Source organism: Microcebus murinus, chromosome 24 (genome assembly GCF_040939455.1).
Source record: "Microcebus murinus isolate Inina chromosome 24, M.murinus_Inina_mat1.0, whole genome shotgun sequence".
NCBI classification, from domain to species: Eukaryota; Metazoa; Chordata; class Mammalia; order Primates; family Cheirogaleidae; genus Microcebus; species Microcebus murinus.
Genome location: NC_134127.1, coordinates 12,793,996 through 12,816,795, shown reverse-complemented (window position 1 = coordinate 12,816,795; position 22,800 = coordinate 12,793,996). Strand labels below are relative to the sequence as shown.

Here is a 22,800-nt window from a genome sequence, read left to right as displayed (position 1 = left end):
CCCATATAATCTATGAAATCAAAGACAGGCTTATCAGGCAGGCAAGAATACTTTCTATCCTGGTGCATCAAAGTTGCTAGACAAGCTGCAAGAACAGGATTGGGAAGATAAATCTTTGTGGAGGTCTCATGGTCAGTTTGAATTTTTGTGAGTTAAATGCTGTTTCGTAGGAGACTGTGAAAAGGTAAGAATTGCAATTTTAGGAGAAACTGGAAAACTGGTGGGGGTATGTGTGATAGGAGACAGCAGACAGACACATGACAGGTTCATCTGAAGACTAACTGATTATCATCAGGAAGATGTTAGGAAATTTGAGGCCTGAAGGGCTGTCACTCACACTTTACATGCCATTTGGTCCACCATGTTTAAAGAGTTTCTTTTTTCAGCTATTGCATTGTTTCCCTTAAGTTTTTGGTTTTTTTTAAGTATTTCATTTTCAATGAAACTAAATTATTTCTCTTATTTTAAATTAACATTGCCATTTGGCAGGGATGAGAAAAGTATTCACAGTTAAAATGTGACTCCTGTTCCAAAGAAGAATCTGATCTAAGTACTTACTTCTGAACTAATAAGATTGTGATCCTTAAAATAAAAGTTACAGTATACAAATTTTTTAAATGATCATTTATCCTCTTGCTATGTGACTATCCCAATGTTATTTTGTTCTATACAGGAAGTTATAAAAATAATTGAATATTAGAGAGGGTTTCAATTTCCTTTGTGCACAAGAACACTGTAAAATATTAAACAGGCTGTCCAAGATTATCATCGGAGATCTCTAAGGCTTATTTTATTTTTTATTTTAAATTTTGGTTAGAGACAGAATACACTGCTTATTTTGCAGACAACTGTACTTCGTTCCTTGTTGCTGTTTCTGTTTCACCGAAAGGAGACACCATAGGCTTTTATTTCTTGGCACTGTGGAGCTCCCTAATGCTCAACGTAAGGATTATTAGAAGAATAATTATTCTTAGTGAGAACAACTTGTTGAGAAATTTGTTTGTTCCGTGACGAATTAGAGACACCCGACAGTACCATAGCAGTGTGCCATTTCACCATAAAATTCTTCAAATTGTAGTGAATTCTTCAAATATAAGTGAAAAATTAAATATAAAGATATTTTTAAACTATTCACTTTTAAAGAAGTTTCTAATACTCTTCCAGATTACAGATATGAATGGGTTCAAAGAAAGTCATTACATATGCTAATTGTTTGGAAAAAAATATTTATCCACCCATCAGTGAGCAGTTGCCTGTCTTTGCTAATGTTATTTCTTTGCTCTGTAGGCGTCTAAATACTTTAAACAAATGTGCGGTGATGAAGCTAGAAATTAGTCCTCATCGGAAGAGAGTGAGTATATAAATTATATAGTAGGATGGGTGGAAAAGGGGCAAGCCAAAAACCAGATGATGTGTTTGTTTTGTAATAGGTTTTGTCTGTCAAACTCTTATTTTCTATTTCCACAAGTATCTACATTTTTGATATTATAATCTAATCAAGTTTACCAAAGATCATATAGCCTTATGTAATTGGAGACAATAGCTGCAGCTGGCCAATAAATTATTGTATGTACTGTTTTTTACCTGAGAGATTGTCTGTTAATTTGCCTAATAAACTCAATGCCTACTACATAGTAAAAGGATAAGGCTTAAGGAATCCCAGTGCATTTTTGCATCACTCTCTAGAGAAAATAAGCTAAAGTTCTTCTCAAACTTTTCTGTCTTCCCAGATATAAATGACTGTTTCAAAACTGTAGAGATGAAAGGAAAGGCTAGCTGGTGGGATATTGAAGAATAAGAGATTGGGACAGGGGAGGAAAGGAGTTGGGGGAGGAGAGGACAGGAAATCCCACACATTGTAGTCAAATGGTGGCACATAACTGAATTGGGTGGTATTTTCTTCTACGGGTGAGTTGTGAGGGCCTTTTATGAGATCTTAGAAGAGGTGGGTGTAGCGCTGGGAGTGAACGTCTCAAATTAGAGTAAACAGGGTTAAGTTTGGTCAAAGGACATATTTCTCTGACTGTTGAGAGTACGAATTTTAATTATCCTAGGATCCATGACCTGCAAAAAGTTTCCTTCTTGGGGAGTTAAACCTTTTAAACAAATGAACTGGAACCTCAGCACCCAGTGAGCTGTGCAGAAGAGCCCTCCAAGTCAGCGTTTAATGCTCTCTACTCATTGTCCTGTGAAACTCGGGTCATAGGATATTTTCCACACCAGTGGGAAGGATATGTATCATACTGAATGGCGCCTTTTGATATCCTGCCAAAAAGGCCAAGATGCAATAGTCCATGTGACAGCATATCCCTGAGTCCTGCACATAAATCAGGGGTCATCAGCAAAGATGTTACTTGGCGTTTATGAATGTTATGTGCTGTCAGGACCGGGTATTTGTGAAGCCTTGTTAAATGGCCTGGAGCAGGTCTGAGGTTGAAATTCCCCAGGACAGTTGTGGCCTGGGCTCTAGCCCCTGTGTCTGGTGGGGGAGGGGAATGAGGACCAGGTGAGAGGCTACAAAGAAGCTTTAGTGGACAGAAGCCACATGATAGCTCACCTGGTCCCATGTCCCCATTAATCCAGTAGGAGATCTTGTGAATTTTTAGGGTGGCTAGAGATTTAAGTTATCACTCTTCTTAATGTTTGGAAAACCACCTTTTTAATTGCAAAAGGGTATCTAAACACATGCTAACAACAGACAGCAAAACCGGAGGCCATCCAGAGGCAGTCCTACCGGTTGCTGACTCCAGTTCAAAATATTTTGCATGCCTGGAATTTTCACTGATCTCAGAGGTTTCCTCTGTGAGCAATTAAAGAACAGCCTATAGATGCCAGGTTTCCATAAAATTACTCTTTTTTAGCTTGCAACATTTGATCAGGCTTTCTCCTTTTAAATACATCTTTGTTATTTAAAAAAAAAAAAAGTAAGAAAGTCTAAGGGAGGACTAGACCCTGGTGGCATATTCTTAGCAGTCTGGTCCTTAGCACATGCCCACTCCCTGCTGGCTGCCAGTCCCAGTGTGTCAGTGGCTGCTTTCTGTCTTTGCAGAGTGAAGATTCAGACGAGGATGAGCCTTGTGCCATAAGTGGCAAATGGACTTTCCAGAGGGACAGCAAGAGGTGGTCCCGGCTTGAAGAGTTTGATGTCTTTTCTCCAAAGCAAGATCCGATCCCCGGGTCCCCGGATGACTCCCACCCAAAGGATGCTGCGAGCCCCGGGGCCGTGCTGATGGACCTCAGCGAGCGCCAGGAGGTGTCCTCCGTGCGCAGCCTGAGCAGCACCAGCAGCCTCCCCAGCCACGCGTCCCCCAGCGAGGACACCGCGACCCCCCGGACTAACTCGGTCATTAGCGTCTGCTCCTCCGGCAACTTCGCGGGCAATGACGACTCTTTCTGCAGCCTGCCCTCTCCCAAGGAACTGTCCAGCTTCAGCTTTAGCATGAAAGGCCACGAGAAGAATGCCAAGTCCAAGACGCGCAGCCTGCTGAAACGCATGGAGAGCCTGAAGCTCAAGGGCTCCCACCACAGCAAGCACAAGGCGCCTTCCAAGCTGGGCCTGGTCATCAGCGGGCCCATTCTGCACGAGGGGGTGGACGAGGACAAGCTGAAGCAGCTGAACTGCGTGGAGATCTCCGCCCTCAACGGCAACCGCATCAACGTCCCCATGGTACGAAAGAGGAGCGTCTCCAACTCCACGCAGACCAGCAGCAGCAGCAGCCAGTCTGAGACCAGCAGCGCCGTCAGTACGCCCAGCCCTGTCACCAGGACCCGGAGCCTCAGTGCCTGCAACAAGCGGGTGGGCATGTACTTAGAGGGCTTTGATCCCTTCAATCAGTCGACTTTTAACAATGTGGTGGAGCAGAACTTTAAAAACCGCGAGACCTACCCGGAGGACACCGTGTTCTACATCCCTGAAGATCACAAGCCTGGCACTTTCCCCAAGGCCCTCTCCAATGGCAGTTTCTCCCCCTCAGGGAATACCAGCTCTGTGAACTGGAGGACGGGAAGCTTCCACGGCCCCGGCCACATCAGCCTACGGAGGGAAAATAGCAGTGACAGCCCTAAGGAACTTAAGAGGCGCAATTCCTCGAGCTCCGTGAGCAGCCGCCTCAGCATCTACGACAACGTGCCGGGCTCCATCCTCTACTCCAGCTCAGGTGACCTGGCTGACCTGGAGAACGAGGACATCTTCCCTGAGCTGGATGACATCCTCTACCACGTGAAAGGAATGCAGCGGATAGTCAATCAGTGGTCGGAGAAGTTCTCAGATGAGGGCGACTCCGACTCAGCCCTGGACTCAGTCTCTCCGTGCCCATCCTCACCAAAGCAGATACACCTGGATGTTGACAATGATCGGGCCACACCCAGTGACCTGGACAGCACCGGCAACTCCCTGAATGAACCTGAAGAGCCCTCCGATATCCCAGAAAGAAGGGATTCTGGGGTTGGGGCTTCCTTGACCAGATCTAATAGGTAAGAACTTTTCTCCTCCTTCCAGACTAGGGAGAGGGGATGAGAAAGAGACTACTTCTGCTTGTTCTGTGGGGGGAAATGAGCTTAAGTCTGGCATTCATAACCTTGTAAATTCCTAGGGAAGGTGTCAGACCAGGAAATGCCAACATTCAAAAAGAATGGATATTAATTGCATGGGTACAGGGTTCCAGAGGGGGAAGAGGAAAAGAATTCTGGAGATGGATGGTGGTGATGGTTACACAACAGTGTGAATGGACTTCATGCCACTGAACTGTACACCTAAATATGGTTCAGATGGAAGCTGGGTGTGGTGGTTTGCGCCTGCAGGCCCCCTACTCGGGAGGCTGAGGCAGGAGGATCGCTTGAGCCCAGGAGTTGTAGGCAGCAGTGAAATATGATCGCACCACTGCACTCCAGCCTGGGCTACGAGACCTTGCCTCCAAAAAAAAAAAAAAAAAGGTTAAAATGGTAAATTTTATGTTGTGTGTGTGTGTGGGGGGGGAAAGAATGGGATAAAAATTGGGTCCTCTCCGTTCCTAAGATGCCAGCGAGCAGCACGTTGCTGATTTTGTGTCACTCACTGTCCTCTACTTTTCTGTCGCAGGCACAGACTGAGATGGCACAGTTTCCAGAGCTCTCATCGACCGAGCCTAAACTCTGTATCACTGCAGATTAACTGCCAGTCTGTGGCCCAGATGAACCTGCTGCAGAAATACTCGCTCCTAAAGTTAACGGCCCTGCTGGAAAAATACACACCTTCTAACAAGCATGGATTTAGCTGGTGAGAGTTTAAACTGTCATTGAAGATGATATTTTCAGTCAACTCCTTGAGGCTGTCCCCACACCAGCATATGACAGTTCTGTCCTTGATGAATATCTTTAGTCTGTCATCCTACTGCAATCAGTCTCTGCATTCCCGAGGTCACATTTGACACTACTGAAACCAGGGTAGTCTTTAGGGAATTATCAGCATGGGTTAGCTGATTGATTTTTCAGTTCCCTGAGTGACAAATTGCCAGTTGATGGGGTGAGGATAAGAGTGCATTACTCTTATGTCACATGGTGTAGGCACCGCCTTCCCTGTTGTGGAAATAACCCACTGTAGGTAAATATATGCACAGTATCAGATCATATTTATGGAAGAAAGGAAAGAAAAATGTTAAGATGTTATGAGGCCATCTTTGAAATGCTTGATTTACAGCACCTGGCCTATGACGTTATTCATGCATGTTTTGAGAAATCATTTTGGATAAATTTGCAACATCACTCAAAAAACTACCTGTGCAAAAGAGTTGAAGTTATGTATTTTTTTTTCCCAGAAAAGACTCTCCAACAGAGAATAATAAGTTTAAGGAATTCATTACACTAAGATATAGACTAAAATATAAATAAAGATGAAATATTGGATGAATCGTTCATAATTATTTTTAAAAATACAGCCCATAGTGTATAGTATGAGACATAGAATGCTAGGCTGCATGGTCGTGGATGTGGCCCAATCAGTGCATACCTTAATTTTTCTGCTATCTGTACGAAGCAGAGAAGTGTCTTTAGATTGACATCGCAGTGCATTTCACAGTGTCAGCTGGGTATCTCAAGTCTTTACAGTAATCTGAGTCTTTATTACCCAGCTGCGTTTTATACAAATGGAGAAGCAGCCCATTGCATCAGCAGTGCTCTGCGTCAACCTCAAGTTGCTTGAGAGAGTCAGGGAAGCAACGTAACTATTCCTTCTCTCCCCAGCTCCTCCTATCCTTGGGACCCGTAGTGAGTTTAACTTCAGCATCAAAGCGCCTCCTGTTCAAAGGCTGTTATTATGTGAGCCTTGCTAAATACAGAAGTTGTTTGTTCTGAATGACAGAAATAAGTATTGACCGGTTTATCCTCACATGCTTCAGATTCTCGGCGGGGATCGTAATGTGTTCTTTCCACATTCCGCCGCTGGGCTTTTCTCCCCCGACAAAGCGAGTATTATGCACACTTATAGCCGTGATGCCATATACTTAACTGTATGGAAATACAAGCCAGGCTCTGCTCCTTGCTTTATACCTTTGCTAGAGCTATAAACAGCAACGTGTCGTGGCTGTTGGTAAGCGCTCAAAAGTCAAAGCGGTCAGTCTTCTGCAGAGCTCCTCTGTGCTTGCAGTAATATTTTCCCTGCTGGCTATTTAAAACTACATATTTTAGATTCTCATTGCTGAATCGCCCACCCCCTTCCTTCCAAACCCTCAAGAATCTAAAAGTCAATAATACTTCTTGAGTTCTGGTCAGTTTTTCCAATGAGTCGAAACCAAATGGAAAAGCCTCCCACTGCGGGATCCGTTGAGTAGGGACAACTTCTGCACAGAGTTCTTTTCCTGTTTGGCCTTGCCCTTTCTTGTCTTGTTCAGAGAGGTCATTTGTAGAGCTGAAATTTCTGCTTGACAGCCTTAAACGCATAACATCAGTTTCCTGCTGTTGCATATACCGCTAGGCCTGGGAGTGGGGGGGGGGTGGCGAGCAGACCTGGTTTCAGGACTCTGGGGAGGCTGGGATAGGCTCACAAAAACCCCATTGTTCCTTTTCCATCTTCCTTTAGAAACCTAAAGATGTTATATTCTCCAGGGACATCAAGAGGATAATTTATTTTGACTTCGGATCATTCACTGTTGAACTCTGAAGTCAGTTCTCATTGTGTTAGACCAACATTGTGTGTTTGCCATTTGCTCATCCAGTGTTACCTGAACCTTGCTACCTTAAATGCTTTAGACCTCATCAAGCACTCAGAAGAGATTCTTATCAGTTTTCAAGACAAATAGGAACTTGTTCTTCACACACTTATCAGAAGCACATAATTAGATGTATTAGAAGAAGCACATAATTAGGTGTATGAGAAGCATGTATTGCTTCTAATGTTGATTTCTGCCATTTTGTGAGGAAGCCCTTCAGCTTCCTGTAGGTGGTAGAGCCCAGTTCTCAAGGTGAACAGTAGAAGGACAACCCCAATCAAAGAAATATGAGTGGGCCTCTCACCCCCAACTCTTAGAAGATCTAGAACAGCACTGTCCAACAGAACTGTCTGTTGATGGGAATGTTCTGTATTTGCACAGGCCAATACAGTAGCTACTGGCCACAAATGACTGGGTAGGGCGCCCTTGAGATGTGGCTGGTACAACTGAGGAACTCAATGAGTCATTTTGTTTCATTTCAATGTAAACATCCACACACTTAGCACACACCTAGAGCCTACAGGGTTTACCTGCAGAGATAAGACAAGTGTAGAGGGACAAGTAATCCTATCTCTCCCACTACCCCCACCATGTTCTTTAAACAGGGCTGTGCCCAAGTTCATGAAAAGGATCAAGGTTCCAGACTACAAGGACCGGAATGTGTTTGGGGTCCCTCTGACGGTCAACGTGCAGCGCACAGGACAGCCCCTGCCGCAGAGCATTCAGCAGGCTATGCGCTACCTCCGGAACCATTGTTTGGATCAGGTAAGAGCCACTGCCTGCGGCTGCCACGAACTCAGGGGACCTCAGGTGCGACCTGCTGCTTCCGTCCCAGTGTTCATGGCACTTAATGTTTTTCTTCCAACAGGTTGGGCTCTTCAGAAAATCAGGAGTCAAATCCCGGATTCAGGCTCTGCGCCAGATGAACGAAGGTGCCATAGACTGTGTCAACTACGAAGGACAGTCTGCTTACGACGTGGCAGACATGCTGAAGCAGTATTTTCGAGATCTTCCTGAGCCACTCATGACAAACAAACTCTCTGAAACCTTTCTGCAGATCTACCAATGTGAGTAGATCTTAGGGTTGTTGGTGTTAGGAGAAAGTGGGAACAAGTGATGCTTAGGTTCCTTTGATGTTGTTCACGTGACAAGAGGACCCACATGGTGACCTCTTGAAAACACGTGTCATCGATTTCTTCCTTGCCTCCTCGTTCGTGGAGCAGGTAGTTCTGTCTGCTTATTGAATGAGGGGAAAATAAATTTCCCAGTCTGTAATGACTGAAGCAATTGTACATTTTTACATCCTGATCCAGTTTGTTCTTTCATTTGTTTCTAGAACACTGTTATCTAAGATGCTCAGATAAAGATCAGATACCAAGATATCTCTCTCTCTCTCTCCTTCTCCCCACCTCATCTGCAGAAATTTCAGTTGCTTCACAATCTCTCTCTAGCATGCTCATTGCATTTAAAATTTCACAGGTGTCTGTGTGTTTTATCTTGCTGTAAAATGGATAAATAATCCTTTTCTGTTACTCATCTCAGTCTCTGCCAGAAATACTTGGGAAAACAATACCCATACCCTTCTCACTTTTATGTAAAGCTTAAAGCAAACAGTTGTCTAAATTAATGATCAAGATCAGGATTGTAGCTTTTACAGCCTTGTGTTTTTCTTGGCTCACTGCGGTATTACAGCAATGCAATTTAAAAGCAGCCTCTCTTAGTGTTCAAATTGTCTTTAGAACCGGCGCATTGGACTTTATTTTATGAGAAATGGAGCTGGTCTGGATTATTTCATTAGTTGTTTCATCCTTTCATATTTTATGAAAACACAGGTCCCATTTTCCCAGCCAAGGTATTTGTTATGTACTGTAACCATGGAGCTGTTTAATCAGTGTGTCCTATGGAGCTGCATTTGAGTGACGTGATTTTTCCACCACATGCTTTTTAAAAGATTTTTCTAGTAAAGGAGACCTGAAGGTTGAGTTTTCTACATGGGGATTATTACATGGGTTTATTTGCATTTTTACATATTTGCATATCTATATGAAATTTTTAACAACCTCTCAGTATGCTTGCTAAAACTTAAGAAATCACTAGTTAAATATATCTATCGTTTAATTTGACTGAATATTTAGCAACTTACTTTGCCCATTTCAAGAATGAGCAAATCAGTTAAACTTAGAAAAGTCCTCAAAGATACTGAACATTTTATAGTCAAGGCAAAGAAATCTCAGTTCTTATCCTCTGGCATGTGTCGCAAATAAGGTTTTCCATTGACACTAAACAAAAGTGTAAAGTCTATAATGTCTTCAGTAATTGAGATTGGTAAACTAGCAATTTTTAAAAAGTGCTTAGGAAAGAAAAAACTGTTTTGTAAAACTAAAAGAACAGGCATCCTCTGCAGCTAAACTCTGAGGTGGATTTAAGAGTGTTTTGGTATTGTGGGTGTTTAAAAATTTTTAACTCCTCCACAAGGCAGGAAATACTTGAGGGCAGTAACGCCGGTGGCAATTCATAATTTTTTCCGTACTACCCTCTAGTACGTTTTCTGCAAGTGCTTGTTGGGTACTGGGCGGAGGTATTTGATGCTGATATTTGCTTTGGGACATTTCCTTGCAATGTGTGTGGAAAATCACCACGTTGACGGGAGAAATGCTGGTGTCGTGTAGATGTACCCAAGGACCAGCGCCTGCAGGCCATCAAGGCGGCCGTAATGCTCCTGCCTGACGACAACCGGGAGGTTCTCCAGACCCTTCTTTATTTCTTGAGCGATGTCACAGCGGCTGTAAAAGAAAACCAGATGACTCCAACCAACCTGGCCGTGTGCTTGGCGCCTTCCCTCTTCCACCTCAACACCCTGAAGAGAGAGAATTCCTCGCCAAGGTACGGGGTGGATGGGAGGTGTGCGCATGCGCTCTGTTCCTCAGACTGAGGCCTGTTGCTGTGTTTTTGTTGGATTCTTATCTGAACCAAGCAAAAATGAGTTAGACCACCTTCGCGCACAGCCCACACACCTCCACAGCACGCAGCCTCCTCTCTTCTCAGCCCTCGGGCTGCGACTTAGACAATCTGATAACAACCTGATCGTGAGGGAGCGAGCTTTGGATTCCTGCTCTGCCTGGCAAGTGTTTGCTCTTGAGGCAAGTCTCATAGTGTCATCATACTTTCTGCCAGCAAAGAAGCATGCAGGTTTACTGGCCTAAAAAACTGGATGGAAAGTAAGATTCCTACCACCTTGGCCTCTGCGTAGTCAGGAAAGCCAAACTTTTGGCCTGTGCCGGAAGTTAAAAGGAAATAGCCTAAAAGAACTAAGAATAATGGTGAGCCTCAGAAGTTGATTCTATTCAGGGTCTGGTTGACTCAATCATTTGCAAAATTTCTGCCTAGAACACATGTATATGAGATTGGGGTGGCTCTAGAAAAAGTCGTGGAATCTTGAAAAATAACAAAAGTTGATACTTGCTGGGCACTTATTCTGGGTCAGGCACAGAATGGTCCCTTTCCATTTTTTATGTCATTAAATCCTCATGAGAGTCACAGGAGGTGAAGGCCCTGTGGGCATCTATCTGACAGATGAGGAAAAGGAGACTTAGGGAAGTCAGTTCCGTAAGCAGTTTGCCTCCATCTGGCAGGAAGAGATGGCAGGGGCAGTTTGAGCTTCTCACTTTTGTGACTATTTCATATAAAGACCTTCTTCTAGTGGAGCATATGAGAAAGTAGTTCACTAACTGGACTTAACCCACCCAGACTAAATCCATCCTTTCCCTCAGCTCTAAGAGATCTTGTAAAATATTTCTTAGCTAGAGCCACGGGGCCTACTTGTGCTAGTTGAAGTTAACTTTGCTTCTGAAAGCCGTACAATGCTTAAATACCCTTTTCTAAAAGCTTACTGGGGCATTACAGCTGCAATGGGATAGAGAACTAGAGAGAAGCAAAAGAGAGAGATCAGATAAGATTAAGACAAAACCCCTAAGAAACAATAGATGTGTCCCTCACCTCTGGGAGGTGATCCTGTGTATTTAAACAGGTAAGAAAAGGGACACCCTTTCCCCAAGTTCCAGTGACTCCCGCCCCATGCCCTTCTCAGCTGCCTCTTCCCACCATGCATATGTAGACTTTATAAGCTGCCGTATTTAAAATAGAAACTTATTGAACAAAGTGGCTTTAAATTACCTGGATTTCATTATAAACAAATATCTTTAATGTTGTCCTGTGTGTTATTTATAAAAGTCTGAGAATCACAGGTGACCAAAGTCAAAGCTCTCCTGAACCAGTTAACAAGTAGATTCCAGTAAAATGTTTTTTTTTTGTTTTCTCTCTCCTTTGGCTTTTGGATAATACATTGATTGAAAGTATATAAATATTTGAATCCTTCCCTTCCTGTATTTCTTCTACCTAGGGTAATGCAAAGAAAACAAAGTTTGGGCAAACCAGATCAGAAAGATTTGAATGAAAACCTGGCTGCCACGCAGGGGCTGGCCCACATGATTGCAGAGTGCAAGAAGCTGTTCCAGGTAAGGAGTTGGGAAAGTTGGCTCTTTTGTAAAGGATAAAGTGATGTGGTACAGAATCCTAGTCTTGATACTTGATCACAGCCGGAGATTATATACATAGCCTGAACATGTCTTATTTGTACGTTATAATGTATGAGTTTGTTAGAGTCAATTCTTAATGAAATTGCCCATCTTCGGGTTACTCCTTTAAAAGCAACAAATTGCCTGGAACTAAAATTCTGCATCTGAAAAACTTGCCTTGATCAATGTAACTGAGTCCCCTATTCTAACTTTCCAAAGTTACACAGGAATAACCTTTTTTTTTTTTTTTAATAGTCTCACTCTGTTGCCCAGGCTAAATTACCGTGGTGTCAGCCGAGTTCACAGCAGCCTTAACCACTTCGGTACTGCACTCACCCAGCTGCGAAACCTTGCCCACAGCCGGCACTCACAGTCCGCATGATATTTGTGCTGTGTATTGATGACACATCCGTTTTGCTCTTGTATGAGGAGGAAAGCTTTAAAGCACTGAAAGTTTGTTTTACTTTATAGGCAGCTTTACTTGTAATGTAAATCAGAACAGCTAACATATACATATATGTTTTCATTACATTATTTTTAAATGTTCATGATTTTTTTTGATAAATGAAAAATTAGAAGCCGGGCGCGGTGGCTCACGCCTGTAATCCTAGCTCTCTGGGAGGCTGAGGCGGGCGGATTGCTCGAGGTCGGGAGTTCGAAACCAGCCTGAGCAAGAGCGAGACCTCGTCTCTACTATAAATAGAAAGAAACTAATTGGCCAACTAATATATATAGAAAAAATTAGCCGGGCATTGTGGCACGTGCCTGTAGTCCCAGCTACTTGGGAGGCTGAGACAGAAGGATCGCTTGAGCCCAGGAGTTTGAGGTTGCTGTGAGCTAGGCTGACGCCACGGCACTCACTCTAGCCTAGGCAACAAAGCAAGACTCTGTCTCAAAAAAAAAAAAAAAAAAAAAAAAAAAAAAAAAAATTAGAAAAGTCGTATCACGGCCATCAGCTAAAGTCGACTCTCCGCTGTGTGCCTTCATATCACGGCTGAAGTCAGCGTGCGCGTTCATCTGTGGCTATTGAATATAGTCAATGCTGGCATCGGAGTGGTTAAACTACTGGGCTCCAGCGATCCTCCTGCCTCAGCCTCCTTAGTAGCTGGGACTAGCATACACCACCACGCCCAGCTAATTTTTTTTCTATTTTTAGTAGAGACAGGGTCTCACTCTTGCTCAGGCTGGTCTTTAACTCCAGAGCTCAAATGATCCTCCCGTCCCAGCCTCCCAGAGTGGTAGGATTACAGGCGTGAGCCACTGCACCCAGCTGGGACTATGCTTTTTAGATACCTTTATGGAGGTGATCTGTTTGTAACCTTGTGTTACCACATGAGGTTGGCAGGGATGCCCCCGCATCTGTGGGGAGACTCCTGCACTGCCTTGAGCATCCAGGCCATTGTCTCTGCCCTGCCTCTTCCTCTGATGATGCAGACAGGTGCGCTCACCTCCTTTTTATCCCTCGTGTTCCACACAGGTTCCTGAGGAAATGAGCCGCTGTCGTAATTCCTATACCGAACAGGAGCTGAAGCCCCTTACCCTGGAAGCCCTGAGCCGCCTGGGTAATGCTGAATATACTGACTACCAGCACTTCCTCCAGGACTGTGTGGACGGCCTGTACAAAGAGGTCAAAGAGAAGTTTAAAGGCTGGGTCAGCTACTCCACTTCAGAGCAGGCCGAGCTGTCCTATAAGAAGGTAAATCTTCCTCTCCCTGTTGTTGGCCAGTCAGGGTCCAGTGGTCAGGACTCAGATTCCTCAGAGATGAGACTCTTTGGCCAGCCATAATCCGACGTGGATCTGTGGCCCAGACCCTGGCAGTGCTGGGCAGCCAGGTGGTTCAGGTTCCCTAGGCAAAAGTGGAAACCAGTCCAGTGAGGAATAACGTTCACCTGGTGTGACACTTGTAAGAGATTTCAAACTATTTCTAATGAAATCCTTTGGTTCCACAGAATCACACTCGAGTTCCCCAGATGTTTTACTCCTGGTATTGAGTTTTTGGTATTTTATGGCATGCTCAGTAGGAGGTATTTGGTGATACTTTCTCTGCTGCCTTGAAAGTAAACAGTGAGGGCAGGTGGATAGCCATGCAGGCTTTGGGGTGCAAATGGATGATCTTACTTTGTTACATTCCCTCTGATATAGGCCTCAGAAAAACAAATGTAATCATCTTGACTAGAATCAACAACAGAATTGTTCACTTTCTGACTTGCTCTTGAATATATTTCGGGACAGCAGCCTGTGAAAGTCATAAATTGATTAGCCTTTGACACATGACGTGGTCCCCAACTAACAGTTTGCCTTCGAAGTCTAGGTGTGACTGGGCTGTTCTCCTAGCACTGAAAAATACACCCTTTTTTCAGGTGAGTGAAGGACCCCCACTGAGGCTCTGGAGGTCAACCATCGAAGTCCCTGCTGTGCCTGAGGAGATCTTAAAGCGCCTACTTAAAGAACAGCACCTCTGGGACGTAGACCTGTTGGATTCGAAAGTGATCGAGATCCTGGACAGCCAGACTGAAATTTACCAGTACGTGCAGAACAGCATGGCGCCCCACCCTGCTCGGGACTACGTGGTTTTGAGGTGAGAGCTTCCAAAGTGTTCATTGTGGCAAAGATGACTTGGTATTAGCATTGAGACTGTTTGTCACTGAACCTTACAAGATGGTAAAATCATTTAAAGTAGAACATATGCCTCCAGAAAAAGGAGTGAACCTTTCCAAATATAGGAAATACACATATGTTTGTTCCAGCAGTATGTTCCTTGCTGAGAATGGATTGAACTCTTTTGGAACTGATCTCAGAAAGGCCTATTCAAATGAATATGCTCACTGGTCGCATATTTTTGCCCCTTTTAGGGTAGATTTTTCTAGTTAGAAACAGCTAGTGAATGAATAAGTCAGGAAATAACATTTGAGTCCCAAGGGAGATGTGGTTATGGCTGATTTATATGTAATTCATAAGTTCTCTGGAGACATTATTGAAAGAGGAATTCCAAAAATCTTGGAGGAAATGTCACGGTGAGAGCCTAGAATTTTTCAGACAAGCAGTGCTCCTTTTAGGTGTCCATGTTCTAAGACATTTGTGAAATATAAAAATGGTTTTACACTCCACTCCAAATGGGTTCTGTTTTCCAGGAGGAGACTGTCTGAGCTCACACACCCCCTATAGAAGTGGCTTTGCACAGGGTTTCTCATTCAGGAGTCCTTGGAGAGTAGTGTCTTAGTCTGTTTTGTTTTGCTATAAGAATATCACAGACTGAGTGTTTTATAATGAATGGAAATATATTTCACTCATGGTTGTAGAGGCTTCCAAGGCCAAGATCCAGGGGCACCATCTGGCGAGGACTCTCTGGCTGTGTCATCCCCATGGCAGAAGGGCAAAGAGAAGGCAAGAAAGAGCAAAAGCACAAACTTGAAGCCTTGAGCCCTTTTGTAATCAGCATTAATTCACCTTGCGTTAGGCCCTACCTCCCAACGTTGGGGATTAAAGTTCACATGCTTTCTGGGGAACATATTTATGCTATAGCAAGTAGTTTAGAGGGTGCCATTTACCCAGGCCTGGGGCCCCTTGGCTGTCTCTCCTAAGAGTGAGGCACTGTTTTAAACTTGGCTTCTAGAAAATACCATTTCCCCCCTCTGGTTTTGTCTCTACAGAACCTGGAGGACTAATTTACCCAAGGGAGCGTGTGCGCTTTTACTCACCTCCGTGGATCATGACCGGGCGCCTGTGGTCGGCGTGAGGGTTAATGTGCTCTTGTCCAGGTATTTGATCGAACCCTGCGGGCCAGGAAAATCCAAACTCACCTACATATGCAGAGCTGATTTAAGGTACGTTCGGATTCTGATTTTTTGACACAGTGTGAGGGTCATGAAGAAGATTGAGATTTCATGTCTGATGTAAAGAATGCCTTCAGTGAATACATCCTTGTTGGTTACTTCATGAAGAGTGGTGCACCGAAAGTCTCATCTTAGTGTGCATTGGTCTTTTGTGTACCACCTCCTAATTTGAATCCCTTAGAAAAACTGTGCTATAAAAGCACTGCAAATATGGTAGTTCTGCCACGAGTTTAAAGCCACAGGAAATGATAGATTTTATGCATTGGAGCTAGCAAGCAGATGTTTCTCATTTTATTTCAGTGCTTTCTAACTTAAATAATTCATCTACTTTTCCCTTCTGCTACAGGGGCCACATGCCAGAGTGGTATACAAAATCTTTTGGACATTTGTGTGCAGCTGAGATTGTAAAAATCCGGGACTCCTTCACTAACCAGAACACTGAAACCAAAGACACCAAATCTAGGTGATTACTGAAGCAAAACAACTGTGACCACCATCCAGGTGTTCGTTTGTAGAACCTTGCCAGTCCCTGGAAGAATGGGTTCCATGTCTGATCCTCAAAGAAAACTGCAAGTTGGAGTGTAGGAATTGACTATAGCAATTTGATACATTTTTAAAGCTGCTTCCTGATTGTTTAAGTGTCTATATTAATAGACCTTGACTGGAATATATAAGACTGCAAAAAAAAAATGTATTTGTATTCTTATTCAGATTGCTTCTGAGAAGCAAAACTCTAAATACATTACAGAAGATAATGAAGATACTTTTTTCTCTTGTGATATCGGTGTATGTGTACCTGTGTCATTTTATTCGCAGTGTGTTGAGGGACTGGTGTATCCACTGGAATAGTTGGTACTCTTTGACATGTTTTCTCACTGAGATGAGCAGAGAAAGGTTTGCACAGAGGAGTGTGAATGTGTGTTTGTTGCTGGTTGAATGGCATAAATGTATAAGTTGGGATGCAGTGTCTGGCACACTGAGACGCCTCCAAGAAGGATATTGATGCATCGGGTTCAGTTTAACCTGGAATATCTGACCACCCATGAATCCATCAGAAAGGGGACCAACACCCTTGTCCATTTATTGATTTCCCCCCCAAGTTATTAAGTATATTTCTTCTCCACCAACCTCTTCTGTACTTGAATTCTAGTAGATTTACTCTGATACCCATATCAAATGTAGTGTTTTTTTGGATCTGATTGCAAATAGTGATACAGTTTTTAACCAGCAGAGAGTTCAAGGAGGAACCCCCTCACCCCCAGCCTTACTGGCTTCAAAGCATAAATTTGATTTTGTTTTTAAGCAGAGGTGTAAAAACTTAGCATTGTAACATTTACTCCTGAATCAAGCGTCAAAATGTTTTCCTTGTTAGAATTCTTTGCATTTTTGTGTTTATAACAGAAACTTTTTTAAGACACTAGGGAACATAGGAAACTATGTATGTCCCAAGGAAATCCCTGTAAATTTAACCCAGCTACAAAAGGCTCTTTTGATTTTTTTGGTGTTCATTATTAATAGCATTCCTGAAAGCTGCATGTGTTTATTAATTGGGTTTGTTCTTGTCAGCAAATAGGTTTTCAGGTTTTATGACTTTCTGCTTTATTTTGGTTTTCCTACATTTCTTTTTCTTTTCCTTTTAGAATGCCAATGAAATATATTTTAGTGGTAATGGAAAATAGTAATCATAGTAAAACACCAGAAAAACAAAACAGGCAAATGTTTTTTTGGGGGAAGGGTGGTCTTGATTCAGGTTTTACTGTAGTGGTAAAGATTGACTCAAGAGACAGTATTAGTAAATTTATTTTGTGTGGATCAAAAGTGAATAATGTATGAATGAGAGTTGTAAGAAGGATTTTTATTTTGTTATAACATAATTTAGTTACCATTGTCAGTGTTATATCAAAGGTTTTTTTGAAGAATTTCACAGGGGGTCAGATGAAAGAGTTTTAAAATTTGAGTATTTTGGATATCCGTGTTCCTCATGAAGATATACTTGTATATTCAATTTTGATGGCTTCCAGATTTGTAAGATTGTATGTTGTATATACCAATTCTATTAAGAAACGTGCACATGTCCACTGTGCTTTCAAACATAGATAAAGCATGATAAAGATTATTATTTAAAATATACTTGTATTTATACCTCAGATATTCTTTTGGGTTTTGTACCTCAAGGCTTCATGTTTTTTTTCCCTATTGTAAATACACTTTACGTGAATACAGTCTAAATGGAAAAATAAATAAGTAAAAGGAAGAGGTTTATAACTTTCTCTATATCTGTACAGAATATAATCAATAAGTGCACTATTAAATGTTTAAAGTAAGGGAAAAGTCTGGCCTGTTTTCCTTTTGCATTTCACTCCCACCCTTAAAACCACAGATTGCAAAGCAAAAGCATTCTAGCATCACCTAAAACCAAAAGATAGATTTACTGAAGGAAAAGTTGGACTGCAGATCATTCCAAGGCCAAACTGCAACTGAGCCACTCACTCACAAACAGGAAACCCTGGTGAAGGTTCAGGAAGCGTGGAGACTCCCTCCAAACAAAAGTTCAGTTAGGAAATGATGGCTGAGAAAGTTAGGAGAATAGGCAACTGAAAGATGCATTTAAGCAAAATGCAGGTGACCGGTTGATTCCAAAAAAGGTCTTTTTCCCATTATTTAGCTTCTCTGTTGAAGGGATTCCTTCTGTGTTTGGAAAGAGAAGAATTGGAAGGATAAGAACATTTTTAAGAACTTTGCTGAAGTCACCTAATGCAGTATCACCACGGCATACTCGTGTGACTGATTTTGCCTAGATTGTAAGCTCTCTGAGAGCAGGGCTCATCTCCTACATCTTTATAATCCCCTACAGTGGCTTTCAGTATTTTGTACTTGTAGGCACCTAATAAATTTATTACTTGCTCAATTGAATTGGTTGCATTAGCTTCTGTTATTTCAAAGGGAAGAAAATCTAGAGTTCCATTGTTCTTAAACTCATTTTCACTCATCGTTGCCCACTTTGAGATTGCAGAGATTAGAAATTATTAAACCTAATGGGATCTTAAAGTTTAAAATGAAAAATATGACATAAATTGTTAAACTTGGTGGAAACTTAAATTTAACTAACAAGAGATGATAGATACTATACATAGATACTGTGGCTACTGATTCTAGAATGAAAAGTTCTTTGTAATCGAATTTTAAGCAATCACATGTCTTACATACAATGTGACGTCAATTTTAGAAGGTGTTTTATTACAACAAATATTTACTCTGGGCATAGGAAGGGGGAAAAACCCAACCCCACTATAATATTTTTAAAAGACACACACACCAAAGACACTTTTTTTTTAATTTGACTCTTGCTCCAGACCTGGTTTGTTCAGAGCTGTGTAAAGATCAAAATGTGTTAAGCCTGAATATTTTAGTCATTTGAAGAGCTTGGGAGTCCTAAGTTACCAGTGGGTTACCAAAGGCTACCAAGATGGAGTAGCTACTCTCACAGGCCTCCACTATGAGTTTAGATTATTTTTGTTCACACCACCTGCTGTGTGGTTTTTCAACTCATTTTGTCAGTTACTCACCACCAACTGTGTACTTCACACTGAAGACTGAGCTGTGAGCAAGGCTGCCACCACCCTACCCTGTCCTCTAAGATACTAAGATAAAAATAATAATGCCATATAGTGAGCATCAGGACAGGTTCTTACCCACTCAGAATGGGAAGCTCAGGTCTTAACCTGAACAAAGCTCAAGGTAATTGTTCTATGTACTCAAGGCAGCCTACCTACCAGCGTATATATGGATTAAGTTGGAAAAAATCTAACAAAACTAAATGGTTCTTTAAGAGATTTTTTTTTGTTCAGGGCTGTGGAGACAAGTAAAATTTTGAAAAATAAAATCTGTAGAAAAATTTAGGAAGATAATGATCCAAAATCAGTGCTTTCCAACATTGCTAGTTTGAGAAGTGTGGAGAAAGATTATAGAGGTGTGTGGGATTTTATAGTGATATTCATGTGTCTTTGTAGCACTTTTATTCACTTTTCATACCCCTATTTAAGCGTCACAAACACCCCACGAAGCAGAGGCATTCTCACCATTCTGTCATCGGGATATGGCTTAGAGAGTTAATGACAAAGTCCCCAGACGCGGAAGAACCAGAGCTCTTGATATCAGCTTAGTCGGATCCAGTACCCTAGACCATCGGCCATTTCCCGATCTTTCCCTAACGAGGAGGCAGATTTATCAGTAAATCAATCCCCCATGGCCTCAGCCCAGGAAGAACTAGGAAAATGAAGGTTCATAGCAAAGTAACCACATTTGTCAGAGTGTGAAAATGACAGTATTCTGTCACTCTATTAGTGAGATGATTAAGGTGAAATTAAATAAGCCGAGATAAATATGAAGCAAAAAATGTTTTTCAGTTGATGGCTAAAAGAATTTGTAGTTCTGTATAGCAAGTCAAATATATGATTTGAAATGTACAAAGACTCCATTTATCCTCCTTGTAACACATAGAAGGAGGATGTGATTCTCCCCATTGGCAACCAAAGAACAATTAGACATATTTTGGTTGCAACCCCCATCCTCTCTGATCTTGTGATACTTATGGGTACACAGGGAACATCTATTGACAGGCTCCTTAACTTGCAGCCCAGCACTGGAATCGTGGTCTTGTGACTCTGCAACATCTCATTATGCCCTTCCCACCACGCAAGAATATCATGAAATGCTACTGAGATATTTGCAAGGGTGCTTTGAAAAGTAAGGGCTATTCAACTCTAAGAGAGCATTCATGAATGCCAAGTGGAATCCGGCCCAAATGCTTCTTTTACCTCAGCTGCCTGTTGAAGCCTACATTAATGATTATAAAGCAGAAATCCCAAACAATGAGATCATGGCATGCATGTCATCTTGGGGTTCCATCAGGATGAAATTTGCCTGAGGAATTTAAATTCCATTTGCTTAAGGAATGCAAATTACAAAAGATCTCAAAGAGCCTGTGGCAGGAGAAGCTCAGGTAGGTCTGGGCGGCTGCAATGAGTTTGGGCCCATTCTGGAGGGGATGATCAGACTTTTGCAGGCAGGGGGTTTGCTAAATCATGTTGGCAGTTGCAGCCCAAAGTAATTACCTTTGCTGTGTATACACAGTTCCCATTAGAGCCGCTAGTTTGCCTGTCTGGACCCCAAGCTGTGTTGACACCTATAGTATAAACATCTTTTTGCAGAGACTTTTCATCTTCTTTGGCCTTTAAAAAAGAAGAGGGAGTGGTTCAGGGCTAGAAATGTTACTATTTGTAGGAGATTCTCATTTCCTTCTTGCTCTTTCCTATTAAGATACAAAGTATCATAGAAAGGACAAACCTTACCCTTCTCAGGACTCTGAGAAAGGCTGTCTTTAGGATGAGTGACCTGTTCCCATAAAAACAGTCTAATCTCCAAGGAGATTGTTTCAAAAAGCTTTGTAGGTTATAGGTATTTTAGAATACAAGTGTGTTTGGCTCAAGTCTGAGTAGACTCATTGTTGAGCTGCCATTTATAATAATATTACAATGTGCCGGGCACACAGATGTCTGCTTTCTATATAGTCAATATCTCATTTAAATTTCATAGCAGTCTTTGGAAGGAGAACTTAGTATCCCCATTTCATAGATGAAAAAGTTTAAAGAGGTAAGAAGGCTTAAAGAAATACAGTAGTTATAGAATATTTGCAAAGGACTCAAATTCTAGAGTAGCATGTAGAACGTTCTGCCATGGTGGAAATTTTCCAGATCTGCCCTGTCTAATACAGTATCCCGTAGCACATGTAGCTACAGCTAGTGTGACTGAGCAATGGAATGCTTAATTTTATTTCGTTTTTATTAATTTAAACTTAAATAGCAAGATGTGCCTCGTGGATACTGTATTGGACAATGCAGATGCTATTTCTAAGATCTAGGAGTATTTCTAAGCAGTTCAATCTCCATTGCTCTCTTATGCCTATGATAATCTTAAAAAAAAAAAGAAAGAACAAAAATATGGTAAATATTTGTAAAAATATAACTGGCCACATTTCAGGTCAGATAAAAATCAACTCAACATTCCACCAGCCACAAGGCTAAAGCTGCATCTCCACCTATGGCCAGTTTCTGCATTTCTCAAGCCACGGAGTTGGGTGGCCTCTAATCAGGGGTCCCCAAACTATGGTGAGTTGTGTAATTATTTCATTATATAGTACTATGTAATAATAATAGAAATAAAGTGCACAATAAATGGAATGTGCTAGAATCATCCCGAAACCATCCCCACCCCACCCCTGGTCCATGGAAAAACTGTCTTCCGTGAAAACAATCCCTGGTGCCAAAAAGAGACTACCAGGTGGAGGGAAAGGCAAGAGACATAGGAACAGAGAGAAGTGGGTGGCGTAATCGATGGTACACGGTGACAGTCCTTTTGGAATGAGAGATGGGAAGTGAGGATTGCACCCCAGATCCTAGCCATGCAACCTGGACGGAGGGGGATGCTGTGGTCTGAGACAAGCAGTGCAGGAGGGGAAATAGGTGAGTTAAATTGGGCATCCACCATGGCTTCTGCAGGACATCTAAGGGAAGCTCTGGCACAGGCCATGGGAGTATGGAACAAGAGATTCTAGGAGGACCTGGCCTAGGAAGGGAAGCTGAAGCTTTGGACCATGCGGAGATATCCTGGCTGGGAGCTTGGGGGTGCAGAACAGAGAGGCTCCTTCCAGGCTGCCCAGCCTAGAATGCTAGCCACCTGCCTGGAGGTCACCTCATTCAAGATTCTAGGGGCTTGAGACACGGAGACCCAGTTCCTTGATAATTATCAGGAACCTAAGTTTGTTTGTTTGTTTTCTTACCTAATGTTTTAGGTAAGAAAATTTCCTGGCTTGTTGGAGACAGTGAATTTGGCTTATGGCTCCCTTCCAGGAAGGGGCTGGAAGAGTCATGGAGAAATAGAATGGAAAAAAGAATGACTGGTGACAACCAAAAAAAAAAACTTAAAGAAAAGTGCACATAAAAAAAAAAAAAAAAAGTCAGAAATTGCCCTGGGCTGTCTGATATTCAGGCACAGTCCATGACTCACAAAGTTAGTGTTTACCAGAGTAAAGTGTTTGTTGCTGTCTTTGGTATCTTCAAAACAAACAAAACAAAAACAAGAAAAGCCAAGAACAGGCTAATGCAAATCATGCCCTGGCACAATAAGGCTACAGGAAGCAATTAAAACATTTT

The 22,800-nt window shown here is 42.3% G+C and overlaps 1 protein-coding gene across 5 annotated transcripts in view; it reads left to right on the top strand.

The window, feature by feature from the left end:
• DLC1 (DLC1 Rho GTPase activating protein) overlaps positions 1 to 18,502 on the top strand; it is a 414,054-nt gene extending 395,552 nt beyond the window's left edge. For all 5 annotated transcript variants that reach the window (XM_012739809.3, XM_012739810.3, XM_012739808.2 and 2 more), the window contains 11 exons: positions 1,288 to 1,351; positions 3,050 to 4,473; positions 5,078 to 5,254; positions 7,787 to 7,946; positions 8,050 to 8,248; positions 9,851 to 10,064; positions 11,581 to 11,695; positions 13,233 to 13,451; positions 14,117 to 14,334; positions 15,407 to 15,580; positions 15,936 to 18,502. In XM_012739809.3, the coding sequence (XP_012595263.1) occupies positions 1,288 to 1,351; positions 3,050 to 4,473; positions 5,078 to 5,254; positions 7,787 to 7,946; positions 8,050 to 8,248; positions 9,851 to 10,064; positions 11,581 to 11,695; positions 13,233 to 13,451; positions 14,117 to 14,334; positions 15,407 to 15,580; positions 15,936 to 16,056 (3,085 nt within the window). In that variant the 3' untranslated portion in view covers positions 16,057 to 18,502. The remainder of the gene's footprint in view (positions 1 to 1,287; positions 1,352 to 3,049; positions 4,474 to 5,077; positions 5,255 to 7,786; positions 7,947 to 8,049; positions 8,249 to 9,850; positions 10,065 to 11,580; positions 11,696 to 13,232; positions 13,452 to 14,116; positions 14,335 to 15,406; positions 15,581 to 15,935) is intronic.
• Positions 18,503 to 22,800: the final 4,298 nt, after the last annotated feature.